Source organism: Neovison vison, chromosome 6 (assembly GCF_020171115.1).
Source record: "Neovison vison isolate M4711 chromosome 6, ASM_NN_V1, whole genome shotgun sequence".
In the NCBI taxonomy this organism is placed as follows: domain Eukaryota; kingdom Metazoa; phylum Chordata; class Mammalia; order Carnivora; family Mustelidae; genus Neogale; species Neogale vison.
Window position 1 is genome coordinate 67,398,489 of NC_058096.1, and position 17,979 is coordinate 67,416,467.

The 17,979-nt window shown below is 32.7% G+C and overlaps 1 protein-coding gene across 6 annotated transcripts in view; it reads left to right on the forward strand.

The window, feature by feature from the left end:
* Positions 1 to 17,979, forward strand: part of STXBP5L (syntaxin binding protein 5L) — a 415,834-nt gene that overhangs the window by 325,933 nt on the left and 71,922 nt on the right. For all 6 annotated transcript variants that reach the window (XM_044251475.1, XM_044251473.1, XM_044251477.1 and 3 more), the window contains one exon: positions 11,292 to 11,357. In XM_044251475.1, coding sequence (XP_044107410.1) covers positions 11,292 to 11,357 — 66 coding nt within the window. The remainder of the gene's footprint in view (positions 1 to 11,291; positions 11,358 to 17,979) is intronic.

Consider the following 17,979-nt stretch of genomic DNA (forward strand, 5'->3'; position numbering starts at 1 on the left):
CATAGTTTTGTTAGAAAATCCCCCAAAGTGTATACTAGTTATATGCATGGAGACACTTGCATACTGGGTATTAGTTCCCTAAAAAATACTGATATTTTATTTAACATTCACAAGCTGTTACTTCAAATACTATCTTAATCATATTATACACTAAGATACATTAAAGATATACAGGAGACCCTTAAACAGTGTGAGGTTAGAAGTTGGTGCTTGTGCAGTCAAAACTCTGTGTTTAACTTTTGACTCCCCAGGAACTTAACTACTAATAGCCTACTATTGACCAAAAGCCTTTCCAACCATATTTTGCATGTTATATGTATTATATACTGCGTTCTTACAATAAAGTCCACTAAAGAAAATATAATTAAGCAAATGAGGAAGAGAGAATACATTTGTAGCATTATACTGTATATATTGAAAAAAATTCATGTGAAAGTGAAGCCATACAGTTTAAAACCTTGTTACACAAGAGTCAACTCTATACTCTTAGAAATTTTAAATAAAAGTTGATATAATTCACTATAACCAAAAGAGTTTTGTCCTCTGATATTCAGTGATTTCCCATAAAATTTCTGTATCTGTTCTCAACCAGGATTTATTAAATATTTTCTAATGAATCACTGTATAAATCTCCCAAGTTTAGTCAATTTGTTTTACTATATGTATATATCAGACATAACTTTCTCCACCTTATCTTTGGGAAATCTCTTTGAGAAACCTCACTATAATCTTGGGAAAGCACATTTGGCATGTACTCTGAGCATTTCATTGGATACCTACTAGTATCAGTAAATGGATTAATCAATCTCACTAGTTTAACGCTTTTGGTCTTCCGTGTCTTCAATCCAGCTTTCACAGTATTTCCAAGATATAAAATAAAAGTGAGAGATCCAGAAAGGATGTTGAAAGACATGAAAATTCACTTCCATGGAAACAACAATGATGACCATAATAATAAAACCCTGTGATAAATATAATGATAAAATTAAAAGCATAATTTTCTATGGATATAGTAAAAAGTGGTGGATTCAAGAAAGCCTTGATTGAATGAATTCAGAGTGAAAAGAACCACTCGTAGATGAGCAGAAAGCTGTAGGTGCTTCCATACCTGGGACAAGTGACTGGGCACAGATGCAGAAAAGAGTGGCCCTTCTATAAATGGATGGACTGCAAAGAATAGGAAAATCTAGAGTTCTACATTTAGTAAAAATATTTTAAAATAAGGGTAAATAGGGGCTCCTGGTTGGTCATGCGTTGTCTCCCTTCAGCTCATGATCCCAGAGTCCTGGGATCAAGCCCCTCATTGGGTTTCCTGCTCAGCAGGAAGCCTGCTTCTCCCTCTCCCATTCCCTCTCCCATTCCCTCTTCTACTCCCCCTGCTTGTATTCCCTCTCTCTCTGTCTCTCTCTCTCTCTGTCAAATAAATAAATAAATAAGTCATTTTTAAAAAACCTAAAAAATAAAGGTAAGTAAATTTGTTGTTGGCAGACCTGTACAATAAGATATGGTAAAGGAGGATTTTAAGCTGAAGGAAATAATACCAGATGGACATTTAGATATATAGTAAGAATGAAAAACATTGTGAAGAATAACTGTGGGTAAATATAAAAGATTATTTTGTCTTTTCTTAAAATCCCTGAGTTCATTTAATTTTTGAATTAAAAACTAATTATATTATGGAGTTTACAACACGTAGAAGAAAAATATATGACAGCAGTAACAAAGGATGGGAAAGACATAATGCTATAAGTTTCTTTCATTATAAGAGAAATGGTACAATAACTAAAAGTAGATTGTGAGAATTATAGATGCATATTATAATCCCTAGAACTAATAGAATAAATAAATAAATAAATAAAAAAGAGGTATAGTTAAGTAGCCAAAGAGAAGATAAAATAGAATATTAAAATATATTTGTTTTTCTCAAAGGATGAAAAAGAGAAATAGTGGAAAAAATAACAGAAGGGCAAACTGAAAAAAAATGATAGATGTAAACCTAACTATATCAATGATTATATTATGCTAAATGTAAATGGAGCAAACACCAATGTAAATGGAGCAAAGTCCCCCACAAAAAGGCAGAACTTGTGAAATAATATATATATATATAAAGACCCAACTATATGTTGTTTATAAGAGCTGCATGTTTTGAAAGTAAAAGAAGGGAAAAATAATTTTATCAAAACTCTAACCTCAAGAAAGCTGATGTAACTATAAGAAAAAGTAGACTTCAAAACAAGGAGATAGATAGTTCTAAATTATAAAAGAATCACTTTATCAGAAAGGTATAAAAATCCTATGCAAGTACAGACCTAATAATAGATATTCAAAATACAGAAAGCAAAAAAGGAAATGAAGGAAAGAAACAGACAAACCTTCATAGCTGGGGATTCATCATTTCTCCTCAGTAACTGATTAAATAAATAGAAATTGTTGTGTATAAAGCTGTTAAGCAACTTTCTTCACCAAGTTGACCTGAAGTCAATAGATGCCTACACCAATCAAAGGAAAATATGCCTTTTTTAAAAGTAGACATGGAATATTCACATGTATATAATGGATTCTAAAGGCCTGAAATCAAGCAGAATATGTTCTCTGGTCATAAAAAAAAAATTAAGTTAGAAATTATTAACAGAAATATGTCTTAAAATCCCCAAATATTTGGAAACTAGGAATCTCATGACTTAAAAAACAAATCACAGGGAAACTTTAAAGATTTTTTTTTAAAGATTTCATTTATTTTTTTGAGAGAGAGAGAGTAAGTGAGAGAGGAATAGAGCACGAGCAGGGGAGAGGGAGAAGCAGACAACCCACCAAGCAACAGGTGCCTCAGTTTTAAAATATTTTTTTTAAGATTTTATTTGTTTATTTATTTGACAGAGAGAGATCCCAAGTAGGCAGAGAGGCTGGCAGAGAGAGAGAGAGGAAGGGAAGCAGGCCCCCTGCTGAGCAGAGAGCCCAATGTGGGGCTCGATTCCAGGACCCTGGGATCATGACCTGAGCCGAAGGCAGAGGCTTTAACCCACTGAGCCACCCAGGCACCGCAGTTTTAAAGTATTTTTGAACTGAAAGTAGAAACACAAAATACCAAAATTTGCAGGATGTTGCTTAAATAGTATTTAAGGGAAAATGTGGAATATAAGTACATATATTAGAAAAGAAATTATATCAAATCAATCATCTAAACCTTGTTGAGACACTAAAAAAGAACAGTGTAACACAAAGTAAACAGAAGGAAGGGAATAAAGACAAAAGTGAATGAAATAGAGGGCAAACAATAGAGTAGATCAACAAAAACACAAGATCTTAATCTTTAATCAATATCACAACTTCAAAGAAACTACTAAGATCTATAAAACACTAGTAAGACTTATCAAGAAGAAAAAAAGTAAATAACAAATGAAAAAGAGGGCATTACTACGAATTTTCTATAAACATTAAAAATAATAAAGACTAGGAACAACTATATGCCTATAAATTGACAGAATAGGTAAAATTAAGAGACTTCTTGAAAGAAAAAAATTATAAAAACTGACACCAAACACACTGGAAAATATAAATAGCTTCCTATCTTTTAAAAAAATTTGAATTCAAAATTAGATACCCATGGGCGCCTAGGTGGCTCACTCAGTTAAACATGTGCCTTTGGCTTGGTTCTTGATCCCAGAATCCTGGGATCCAGCCCCCAGATGGGCTCCCTGCTCAACAGAGGCCTGCTTCTCCCTCTGCTTTCTCTCTGTATCTCTCTTAAATAAATAAATAAATAAAATCTTTTAGAAAAATTACCCACAACAAGAAAACTGCAATCTTCAAATAAATTGACTGATTAATTCTATCAAACATTTAAGGAGGAAATAACACTAATCTTATGCCAACAGCTTTAGGGACTAGAAAAAAGAAAAAAAAGGAAATCTTTCCAACTGCTTATCTGAAGCCAGCACAATGCTAAGAACTAAAACTTGACAAACCAAAGGAAGAGTATAGGCCCATCTCACTTATGAGCATAGATGCAAAAATCATATATGAAATATTAGCAAATGGAAGACAAACATACATAAGAAAGATAAAATGTCATTGCCAATGTTGATTTATCCAAGGAATATAAGTTTAATATTTGAAAACCAATCAATGCAGAACACCTGATTAGCAAAATAGAGGAGAAAATTGTATCACCTCAATACATGCAAAAAAAAATTGTCCTCAGTTGACACTTCTTTAGAATAATCACTGGAAAACAAGAAATAGAATAGTTCTACAAATGAATAAAGACCATCAATGAAAATCCTACAAATAACATCATTCTTAATTGCAGAATATTGGATGTTTTCCACTAAAATTGGTAACAACACAATGATGTCCACTCTCATTCCCTTTGTTCAACATTGTCTTTGATGACCTAGTGCAAAAGCAAGATAAAAAATAATATGTTTAAGCTTTACAAAGAAAATATTTAACTTTATTGGCCAATGATATTATCGTATATTGAGGAAACCCAAAGGCATCTACAAAAAGCTATAAAAACTGTATGTGAATTTAGCAACACTGAAGAGTACACAGTATACAAAGTCAATTATCTTTCTATATAATAAAAGGAAACAATTAAGAAGTGTATTTATTTTTAAAATACCAGGTACAGGATAGACTTCCAAATGGCATCTTGAGGAACACCATGGACATATTCTCCAGAGAAAACATAAAACCAGTGAAAACTATTTTTTAACAAAATAATTACTTAAAACCTCTGGAAATTGTCTTAAGAGGAGATAGAAAAGAAAGAAACATTTATTCAAAAAAATCTGACACTTGGCAAAAAGTGACTCTTTGACACTGAGCCACAATTTGCTTTGTACCTCTCCTGCTCTCAGGTTGCCAGCATTTCACATCCCCTCCAACCGCAAGTTGAAAAGGACAAATTCCTGGTGAGTGTGACCAAAATGTCAAAGGCTCCCTTCCCCTGTCAATGCCTCAGTCATAGGACAAATTGTCTACCCCAACCATAGCAAGCCAAAATGCTGAGTCCCTAACTGCTCTCACTCAGCTTGCTCATAGAATAAATGTTTCATGCCAGAGAAGTAAATCTGGGAAGGCCAGAGTTACCATACCTGCCCAGAATCGAGACTTGTGGCTCAGAGGTTTTGCCCAGAGGAAGAGGCAGTCTATAAGACCGAGAACTCTGAAGCTCTCCCCAAAGAAACTAGCTTTATTGAAACACAATTTAGGGAAATTCAAGCCTAAGGATGCTTCAAAACCAATAATGTATTTGGTGGAAATCAAATAAGACGCTGGTAGCACTTCTTAATTAAGAGTAACCAGCTAGACCATAGGTGAGCTGCTCACCCATGAGAACAAAGAGACAACTAACACCCCTCCTGAGATTTGAACAGACCTTGAAGTCTGGCTTCATATATGGCCTCTGCCTAAATTGGATTAGAATATTGAGTAATATATATATCCTGAGGCATTGTCAAAAACAATAAAACATTCACCTGGCTGTGACTGTGATATTTGATAGCTGGATTTGGTATCAACAGAGAGACCAGGGAAAGAGACGAGGAGACCACTTTTAAAACTATTGCCATCCTAGGGTGACTGTATACACACTGAAGTTTACGCCCTCTGATAAGCAACATCAAAGTCTTCACAATGAAGGAAAATAAACTTCACTAAAATATTCTAGCCCAGTCATTAAACAAACAAAAAAAACTAGGGGGACAGGGGGCATCAGTAATCAATATCCAGAATTACTGTACTGTAAAATGTCTAGTTATCAACAAAATATTATAAGACCTGCAATGAAACAGGAAAGTGTGACTCATTTACCAGAAAAATAAGACAACAGAAATTGCCTCTGAGAGGGCCCAGATGTTGGATTTAATCTCATAGTATCCATGAAAAATTTTTAAGGCACCAAAGACACCATGCTTAAAGAAGGGAAACTTATGATGATAATGTCTCATCAAATAGAGAATATCAACAAACAGACCAAAGTTAGAAAAAGAAGCAAACAGAACTATCTTATACCATTCACAAGAATTAGCTCAAAGTGGATTTAAGAGTGGAACATAAGATACAAAAACATAAAAATACTAGAACAAAATGTAGCCAGTACATTTCCTTGACTGGGTGTTGGCAATAATTTTTTGGATTTGACACCAAAAGCAAAGGCAACAAAAACAAAAGTAAGTAGGACAGTATCAAACTAAAAAGCTTCTGCAGACCAAAGGAAAACATAAACAAAACGAAAAGGCAATCCATTAAATGGGAGAAAATATTTAAAAATCATATATCTGATAAAGGGTTAATATCCAAAATATATAAAGAATTTATACCACTCGATGGCAAGAAAAGAAAAGAAAATTCCAAGTAAAAAATGAGCAGACAATCTGAGCAGATTTTTTTTCCCAAAAAAAAAAGCAAGCAGATAGCCCACAGGTACATGAAAAGGTGCTCAACATCACTAATCATCAGAGAAATGCAAATCAAAACCAAAATGAAATATCATCTGACACTTGTTAGAATGAATATCACTGGGGTCTCCTGGGTGGCTCAGTGGGTTAAGCCTCTGCCTTCAGCTCAGGTCATGATCTCAGGGTCCTGGGATCAAGTCCCGCATCAGGCTCTCTGCTCAACAGGGAGCCTGCTTCTCCACCCACCCTTCCTCTCTGCCTGCCTCTCTGCCTACTTGTGATCCCTGTCAAATAAATAAATAAAATCTCCAAAAAAAAAAAAAAAAAAGAATGGCTATAACTAAAAGACAAGAAATAACAAGTGTTGGCAAGGATGTAGAGAAACCTTTGTGCATTGATGGTAGGAATGTAAATTGGTATAGCCATTCTGAAAAACAATATGGAGTTTCCTCAAAAATTAGAAATAGAACTACCATATGATCCAGCAATTTTCTTCTGGATGTCTATGCAAAGAAAAAATTAACTGAAAATGATAAATGCCACCCCATGTTCACTGCAACATTATTTACAATAACCAAGATATGGAAACAACCTAAGTGTCCATCAGTGGATGAATGAGTAAAGAAAATACAGTTGAGCTACACACACACACACACACACACACACACACACACAATGGATTATTATTCAGCCATAAAAAAGAAGGAAATCTTGCCATTTGCAACAACATGGATGGACCTTGAGAGCATTATGCTAAGTGAAAAAAGACAAAAACAAATACCATATGATATCACATATGCAGAATCTAAAAATGAATAAAGAACAACAAAAATGAGTACAAAAATACAGAGGACAGACTGGTGGTTTCCAAAGGCAGAGAGTGGAAGGTGGGTGAAATGAGTGAATGGGGTCAAAGGAAAACAAGGACCAAGTACAATATGTGGAAAGAAAAATTAACTAGAGGGACTCAACAGTCAACCTAAACTGGTAGAAACAAAATCAGCAACTGGTAGACTTGAAGGTAGACTGATAGAAACTGTGCATTCTAAAGAAGAGAAAAAAAATTTAGGGTAGCTTAAGTGCACCAACATGTCCATAATGAGTACTGGAAGGAGAGAAGAGGAGAGAAGCAGAAAAATATTCAAAAATATAGTGGCAGAAAAGTTCCAAAATATGATGAAAACCATTAAGGTATATGTCCAAAAACTCAGTGAACTTCAAAAGGATAAATATGAAGATACCCACACCCAGACACATCATAGTAAAAATGCTGAAAGACAATAAGAAAATCTTGAAAGAACTGATAGAAAAAGGACTTGTCACATATGGGGGAACTCCAATAGGATTAACAGTTCATCAGAAACAATAGAGGCCTGAAGCAGGAGGACAACATAATCAAAGTGCTCAAAAGAAAAAAACTAAAGCCAAGAATCTTATATTCAGCAAAATGATCTTTCAAAAATGTAGATGAAAAAATGATATGCTTTACAAGAAATACTAAAGAAAGTTTTCTCAGGCTGTAAGAAGGTAAACACTAGATGATAATTTGAATTCACACAAAGGAAAAAAGTACATTATTAAGGTAATTATGTAATTATAAATAGTATAAATCCACATTTTTCATGTCTTAATTGATTTAAATACTCATTTATAAAATTATATGTATAAAATTGTATTGTTGGGCCTATAACATATAGACCTGTAATATGTTTTTACATAACAGCACTAAGGAGGTAATGGGAGCAAAGCTGGATTTGAGTAAGCAGATGAAACCACCTGGATTGACCACAACAAATGAAGAGAGCTAGAAATGGTAAATTAGAAAGTTGATACACAAACTTTATAAAAGTAATTTTTGCTTTCTTCCTTCTCTCAGTTTTTATAAAAAACAAAGTTATATAAAGTAATTGTAATTTGTTAGATTTCTAACACATAGGGATATAATATGTATGCCAATATAATACACATATATGTGTATTATACATAATACACATAAAAGGGAAAGAGGAAATAGAGCCAAAAATTAGTAACATTTTTATATCCCCCTGGAATTAAGTTAATATACATCTGGAAGTAGATTTTGGTCAATTAGGATGTATATGTTGTCTTAGAACCATTACAAAGAACTTCAAAAATATGGCAAAATTATTAAATGAATAAATTGTACCAGAAGATATTTATTGCCAAAGAAAGCAATAAAGGAAGATTAGAGGAAGAAAAAAGACATGAGACATACAGAAAGCCTAAAGTAAAATGACAGATGTAATCCAACTATATCAATTACAACATTAAATATGGATAGATTTAACAATCCAATCAGAAGGTAAATATTGTTGGACTAGATTTTTTTTTAATGAATATTTAACTCTATGCTGTCTGAAGGCATAAAGATACAAATAGGTTGAAAGTAAAAGAATAGAAAAAGGTCATGCAAACAGCAAACATAAAAAAGCTGTAGTTAATATCAGGCAAAACAGATTTTAAAGCAAAAAAAGATATTACTAGAAATAGAGACATCTAAAATGAAAAAATGGTCAATCCATCAAGAAGACTTAACAATTATCAACATCAATGCATCTAACAACAGAACTAAGATGTACATGAAGCAATACTTGACAGGATTAGAGGGAGAAAGACAATTAAAAATTTTAATACTCCACTTTGAATAATGATACAAGAACTAGGTAGAAGACCAAAAAGAAAATAGAAGGCTTGAAAAATCCCATGATCAAAATCTCTATACTGAAATCTGCAAACTGGTACAGAAAGAAAAATTTAAAAGACCATTCAAATGAAGAGAGAACACCCTGTTTATGGGTTGGGAGACTGACTATTTTTTAAATGTTTACTCTGCCAAAATTATCTATGGATTTATTACAGTCCAACAAAAGGTTGGCATATCTTTTTGTAGAAATTAACAAATTGATTCTAAACTTTATTTAGAAATGCAAAGAATCAGTGGCACCTGGGTGGCTCAGTTGGTTAAGTGACTGCCTTCTGCTCAGGTCATGATCCCAGGGTTCTGGGATCAAGCCCCCTGCATGGGACTCCTTGCTCAGCAGAGCCTGCTTCTCTCGCTCCTTCTGCCTGCTGCTCTGCCTACTTGTGCTCTCTCTCTCTGTCAAATAAATATTTTTTTTTAAATGCAAAGAATCTAAAATAATTAAAAAGCTCTTGGAAAAAAACAAAGTTGGAGGATTTTACTACCTGACTTCAAGATGTACTATAAATGTACATTAATTAGTGTGGTAGTAAAAAAAAAAAAATAGACAAATAGACCAATGACTACACAGTGAAAGTCCAGAAAGAAACCTACACTTATGTAGCCAATTTATTTTTTATTAAGACACTAATAAAAATCAATGAAGGAAGGAAAATCTTTTTAACAAATAATGATGCAAAAAACTGGACAAACATATAGGGGGAAATGGACCTTAACCTCTTCACACCACAATCAAAATTAATTTGAGATGAAATATAGTCCTAAAAATGAAAGCTGAATATTAAAACGCTTCTTGAAGAAAACAACAGTATCTTCATGACCATGGAGTAGGCAAAGATTACTCATATAGGAATTTTGAAAAAAAATGATAAATTTTCCTTTAAGGAAACTAATCTTCTGATCATCTAAAGATTTCATTTTCATTAAGAAAATGACAAGATAAGTCTCATATGGGAAGAAAATATTCACAATACCTACTTCTAACAAAAGACTCTTAAATATATAAAGAATTCTATTCAAGCTATGGCATTAACTTGGTTCTGTAACCTTAAATATTTAAAATCTTCAAACTGTCAGTGTCTTACCTGTAAAACATAAGAGTTGGGCTAGAGTACCACAGCAGACTTTTTAAAAAATTCTATGATTTTGTGAAACCACAGCAAGTTAATTCATACAAATTACATAAAGGGTGGTGGCAAGGAATATGAACAAAGATAGTTTTGGTAATTGACAATAGCCCTTAAGTACTTCTGGGTATGGGGATTTATATTAAAGTAGAAATTCTGAATATTTATTTACAAAAAAAAAGTATACAAGAATTTCCTACAAGGATAGGAAAACCATAATTAAGGATATTTTATGAATGTCATAGTAATGAGAATATAAAATGTTTATTAACCTATTGTGCCTATCTTTGTATTTGTCAGTAGATACTTGGGTATATCAGTACAGTGACATAATAAAACGTTTTAAAAAGAGAAAAATGTAGTACTTATTTTAAGAAGGAATTTGATGCCATCAAACAAATCATTTAATATGTACTATACAATACTACCTTTTTTAAAAAAAAATTAACATATAATGTATTATTAGCCCCAGGGGTACAGGTCTGTGAATTGTCAAGCTTACACACTTCACAGCACTCACCATAGCACATACCCTCCCCAATGTCCATAACCCAACCACCCTCTCCCTACCCCTCTGCCTACTGCAACCCACAAAACTACCTTTTTATAACTAAATATAATATTTAAAGTTTGTAGCATACCTTTCATGTTCTTTATAAAAGCCAGTAAGTGTTTCTCTTAAAAGCAGAAAATTTGATTAGGCCTTTTTAAAACCCATTATAAATTGTATAATTTTTGGTCTATTTTCAGGTGAAACTTAGGTTATTAAAGTAATGATTTCATATAAGAAAATAAAAAAGATTTTACAGTTCTCTACCATTATGTTTGATTTTTTTTTGCATCTCTATTAATTATTGCTCCTTACTGTTTCTGATATCACTTGTTGAAACAAATTATCAGAACCCTTGTCATAACATGAGACTACAAAAGTAGTTTTCACAGGGGGGAAGAAAAACCTTTCTAAATTTTCAGGAATAGGAATTATCTACAAAGTGTTAGCAAAATTCATCTCATTTATTATCATTTCATTTTTAGGTTTAACTGAGCTAAATGACAGTCCAGTTTCCCTGGAACTTGAGCGCTGCAAGTCTCCCACTTCAGGTAAACATGAATGGTAACTTTCAGTCTTCTGGTAATTCACTGCAGTAATCTACTGCTTTATTTTCATAATTCTTACCATGTGAAATTCATAATTTTAGTCATTGTAATGTAGTTTCTGAAATTTAATCATAAACAAATTTGATTCCACAATCAATTAGAAATAAATGTCTTTAAAAATATTTTTGGCCTTCCAAATAATTAAGACCAGAGGTATGAATGTAGTACTTTTAAAGACATTTTAAAGGAAGGTTTTTTTACAGATAAATAATGTGAAGTAAAAATTGGTAATGATACACAGAAACTCTTTCCTCTTATAGCTAGAGTTGAATTAAGTGGGAAATACATACTGTAGGTGCAGAGAATATGATACCATTGGACCTTAGTTGGTTCATACCTCTGGATCACAGTTTGAAAACATGTATATTCATTGAAAAAAAAAAGAAAAAATGATAACATGCTGGAACTAAAGCATCAAGATAAAACATGAGCCCACTGAAATATATAAAAAATGTGAGTATAAATATTCCTAGGAATAAGTCTTTAAGGTATGCAAAAAATGTTAGTAGTAGAAATTTTGGGGGGTAGGATTATGAACAATTAGCTTATTTTTTAAAATTTATTTATCTGATTTTTCTCTAATGCATATATAGTAGCATGTAAATTTTTAAGCACCAAAAATATAGGTATATCTGTGATAATGAGCTACAGATATGTTTTCATAGAGTATCGAAAATTGTTTTTTTTTATGTTTTGATATTTTTTTCTTAAAATTTGTTTTTTTTCCCCAATCTTGAAAATTTTATTTATTTTTTTAAATTTTTTTCCAATTTATTTATTTTCAGAAAAACATTATTCATTATTTTTTCACCACACCCAGTGCTCCATGCAAGCCGTGCCCTCTATAATGACCACCACCTGGTACCCCAACCTCTCACCCCACCGCCACTTCAGACCCCTCAGATTGTTTTTCAGAGTCCATAGTCTCTCATGGTTCACCTCCCCTTCCAATTTACCCAAATTCCCTTCTCCTTTCTAACGCCCTTTGTCCTCCATGCTATTTGTTATGCTCCACAAATAAGTGAAGCCATATGATAATTGACTCTCTCTGCTTGACTTATTTCACTCAGCATAATCTCTTCCAGTCCCGTCCATGTTGCTACAAAAGTTGGGTATTCATCCTTTCTGATGGAGGCATAATACTCCATAGTGTATATGGACCACATCTTCCTTATCCATTCTTCCGTTGAAGGGCATCTTGGTTCTTTCCATAGTTTGGCGACCGTGGCCATTGCTGCTATAAACATTGGGGTACAGATGGCCCTTCTTTTCACGACCTCTGTATCTTTGGGGTAAATACCCAGGAGTGCAATTGCAGGGTCATAGGGAAGCTCTATTTTTAATTTCTTGAGGAATCGCCACACTGTTCTCCAAAGAGGCTGCACCAACCTGCATTCCCACCAACAGTGTAAGAGGGTTCCCCTTTCTCCACATCCTCTCCAACACATGTTGTTTCCTGTTTTGTTAATTTTGGCCATTCTAACTGGTGTAAGGTGATATCTCAATGTGGTTTTAATTTGAATCTCCCTGAGGGCTAATGATGATGAACATTTTTTCATGTGTCTGATTGTTTTTTTATTTTAACTTCACACAAATGTATAAAACTTTAATACTTTAAAAAGGAATTAATTTTAACTTTTATAAATTCATTTAGAACGGTGACATTTCTTCAGTTTTCTGTCTTAGGAGTTGTTGGTTGTTTATCCTTATTCTTCAGGAATATAGGCTAAGTAGAATCTAGTTGTGTCCATGAAAATTTTTGTTTTAATCATAACTATTTAATCTTTATTGTACTGCTTTTATTTTTTTAATTTATTTTTTATTTATTATCAGCATAACAGTATTCATTATTTTTGCACCACACCCAGTGTTCCATGCAACTGTGCCCTCTATAATACCCACCACCTGGTACCCCGACCTCCCACCCCCCGCCCCTTCAAAACCCTCAGATTGTTTTTCAGAGTCCATAGTCTTTCATGGTTCACCTCCCCTTCCAATTTCCCCCAACTTAGTGCTTTTATTTTAAACATGATCTCGTACATTACCCTTTCTTTTGTATTTCTATTGGCACCATCCTAACATAGGCATTTATTATTCCACATTTAGAGTATTACAAAAATGTTCAACAGGTGTCTCTGCTATCCATCTCTCACTCTTACAAAATTAATCTCCTTAAAATATTACCTTGACATTTTCTCATGTTCAATCTAAGATTTGATTCTATTTTCCATATCATTTAAATAACTGCACTTTAAATTATCATCCATAATCTGAATTTTAATAGTAATATAGGGTTCAAATGTCAAAAAGAAATGGAATTTAAATTTCCCTCCCATTGTTCCCCATACATTGTCTCTATCCTTTTGAAAAATAAAGTTATTTTCTTATTTATTCTTTTAGTTTGTGTTTGTAAACAAATAAAAAAGACAAACATTCATTTTTGCTTCCTGTTTTGTACACAAGTAGTATATGCATTTCACTATACTTTGCTTGTTTCAGTTTACTATGTATCCTGTCTTTCCATTTGATTACATAAAGTAATCATTATACTTGTATGATATTTAATTGCAGGCATTTACTCTAATTTATATAGTCATTTCACCAATTAAAGGACACTTAGTTCGCTATCAAATTTATGTCATGCCAAACAATGCTGCTATGACTAATCTTGGTACATTCTTCATTTTAAATGTGTACAGGTATAAGATAAATTCCTAAATTTGGAGCTGCTGAGTCAAAGGGTATATGTCTAACCTTTATAAATTCTTCCAATTTTCTCTCCTTCTATTAATAACATCAATAAACCAATGTTTATTGGTTATCATTTTTTAAAATTTTGTAAGTCTGTTAGGGAAAAAAGGATTTGTCAGTGTAGTTTCAATTTATCTCTCACATTGAGTGATATTGAATACATTTTCAATTGTTTAAGAACTCATTAAATATTTTTTTGCTGTAAATCATCTATTTTTACAATTTACCCATGATCTATAGGGTTGTTTTCCCCTTTCATATCAATTTGTATTGCCTCTTTACAAATTAAAATTAACCTTTTATGACATGAGATCCAAATATTTTTCTTAACTTTGCTTGTGTTAGCTCTTGTCTTATAAGTTTTCTGCATTCAGACCTTTCTTTTAAGGATTTTCTTTATGCCCAACAATTTAAATACTATTGGAGTTAACTATATCTTAAAGTTTTGGTAGAATTCTTCCATCAAGTCATTTAACCTTTATAATTACTTATTTTGTATGTTCATAGTATCGGTAAAGAAAACTTTTCATAAAAAAAGTTTCATTATGGAAATTTTCTAACAATGTTCAATGTAACATATGCAAAGATTGTGGTTCTATCTTTCTTTTAGGCTAGTTAATAGTCAATCTATTCTTTTTTTTTTTTTTAAACCTAAACGCAAGGTTTTTTGGTTGTGTTTTGTTTGTTTCTTATTATTTCTTTTCAGTGTTCCAGAATTCATTGTTTATACACCACACCCAGTGCGCCACGCAATACATGCCCTTCATAGTATCCACCACCAGACTCATCCAAGCCCCCCACCCCCGCAAAACCCTGTTTGTTTCTCAGAGTCCACAGTCTCTCATGGTTTGTAAATGCAAGTTTTACTTGGTTTGGGGGTTTTACCTTAACTTCGGCTTTTAATTAGTTCCATCCTCTGCTTCCCTTTATTTTTCACTTAATAGATGCTTAATTCCTTTATTTCTCTTGCTTTATTTCTCTTGCATTTTTAATTGGAATTGTTTGTTTGCCTTGGTCTTACCTCACTGGGAGTAAACTTTTTAAACTGAGGTACAATATGGAATGTCTCTAGAACCTCAGAAATCTCCCTCATGCCTCTCAGCCACTTATTCCTACAAAGGTACCTACTATTTTGACTTTTAACCATAGATCTGTTTTGTGGGGTTTAGATTCTTATATCAATGAAAACATGCATTATTTACTTCTTTTGTTTCTTGATAATTTTGCTCAGCCTTATCTATATGATATTCAGTTATATTGGTGAATGATTTGTATTGCTGTGTGATATTCTTTTGTATGTATATCTGTGCATTTTATTGTTGCTGCACATTTAGGTGGCTTATAGTTTGAGGCTATTTTAAGAAAAGCTGTTATGACAGAGTGAATTTGGGGGGTCCAAAGGTATGTCTATATTTAACTTCAGTAAATACAACCGAGTTTTTCAAAATGGTTGCACCAATTTTACTTCCATTAGCAGTGCATGAAAGCTTTACTTGTTCCACATACATCTTTTCTCTCAGTAAAATTTTTAGTTTTCTTTTTAGAGGTCTTATATACATTTCATTGGTGTTATTCCTTGGCATTTTGTGTTTTTAGATGCTGTCAATTAATTTTTTTCTTATTGTTCGTGGCTGGAATATAAAAATACAATTAATTTTTGTATATTGACCTCATATCCAGAAAACTTCATAAATTCCAATACTCTGTAAATTCTTTTGGACTCTCTACCCAATTATATCCAGTATTAAAATGACAGTTCTGTTTCTTATTTCTAAAGGAAGAGTTTAACTAGGACCTCCAATACAATGTTGAATATATGTGGTGTTAGCAAACATCTCTTCTTTCTTCCCAATCTCAGGGATAAGGCAGTATCATAACTAATTATGATAATTATTGTAAGTTTTTATTAGACATCTTGCTTTTAGCCTTCTGCTTCTGATGTTTCTTTTTTCATTAATGTTAGAGCAAATCTTGAAATATCACCACCACACTTCTTTTGCAAGACAGAGTCAGGACTTCACATGCAATAAAGTAGATTGTTTCAAAGTAGGAAGGTTTCAACTACTTTGTTAAGTTACTTGGGCCAGAAATGATTGGCTGTGATAAGATTCATTTATCACTTCAGTGCCCTATTTGAAACTGGTTTGCTGGGCAGGGCCCACTCTTCTTTAGTAGTAACCTTAGAATACAAATACTCATAAATGAGGAATGAGAGATTTCTTACTATGGATTTTAAGTCATAGATTTGTTAAAAATTAAATTTATCCTCATGGGAACAGTTTCATAAAAGTTTATTTTACCTTAAGAAAACTGGAAATGTTATTTGCATATTCCATTCATTTCCCATGAAAAAGAAAAATAATTGTATTGTATTAAAGGGTCTTTCTAAGCCCATGATGGAGAATGCACCCAATGCTATACCTAGAATACTACAACAACACATATACATAAAATTACATTCTTCAATCTCTTCCTATTGTAGGAATTACTGTATCTAGATTATCAGGAAAGGTATAGTTAAGGTAAATGCAGATATTTTAGCCCAACCTCATAAAACTAAAATGTAACTGAATAAAAGATTTTAACAGTAGTTTACAAAACTCATGAAGACTATGGTCTCTAAAAGTAGAAAAGAATGAAGATATAAACAGTTAAAATGTTTAACTTATGAATGACAAAATCAATAGTATATAATTAAGGGGAACTAGAATATATGTAATATACCTAAGTTTTGGAAAAACTAAGAAAAGCAACCATGCCTCCTGATGTCTCCTTGATTCATACACTAAGAAACACATCACTAGGTCTGATTAATAATGGCAATTATAATGTTTGTACCTGGGTATATCTCCCCTTTTTCATGTATATATAGCATTTAAGAGCCAATACTATTCTTGCCTTCTCTTTATTTTTTTCTTACTGAAGTTTTTCTCAAATGTAAGCCTATATCAGAATCAAGTGAAGAGTTTGTTAAAACACAGAATGCTGACTGTCAGAGATTCTACTTCACCAAGTCTAGAGTAGGGCTTGAAATTTTGCATCTCTAGCAAGTTCCTACATGATGCTTATGCTTCTGGTCTCTGGACCACTTGAGAATCATGGCTCTGTGAAAATGTTTTTTCAATACTTAACTCTCTCAGTATCTATTTTGTAATCTTAAACCTTCACCCCTTTAAAGTCTGATTAAAATATTGAATTCAAATAGCTGAATAAAAATGGTTGGTAATTAGGCAAGCCAGAGATTGATAATCATTTTATAACCCTGATTTCTGCATGGATCTCAAACTCCCCTTTAGCCCAGTAAACTGCAAGTAAAAAGAGTGAAGTTTAAGACTATTAAACATTTATTTGAAAATAATGAGAGAAAACAGAGTAGGAATTGGGAGCTTAAAGAATTCCAGTGAGCTAACCAGAAAGGTGATGTTCTTAACTTCCAGGAAAATATAACCATTTCATAATATTTATTCATTTACCCAACTATTCAACAAGTAATTTCCAGTATCTGCAGTTATGTAGATATTATGTTATCTACTGAGAATAAACTAATGAACAAAATAACATACTCTATGCCAGATGGAATAGAGTCTATCTGAAGAAACCAACATTAAACTAATAATTTTACAAATAGTTGTTTTTTCTTAAAGCTATGTAACCCTTTTTCACTCACCATGTAAGGCTGTACAATTTGTATACTACATAAACATCCCAAAGGTATGAGCCTGAACTAATATTCAACCCTAGCTCCACTTACCTGGAACAGAGCTGCAATCCCTAAAGGAAATAGGCCTTTTGTCTTTGGACAATGAATTGAAAA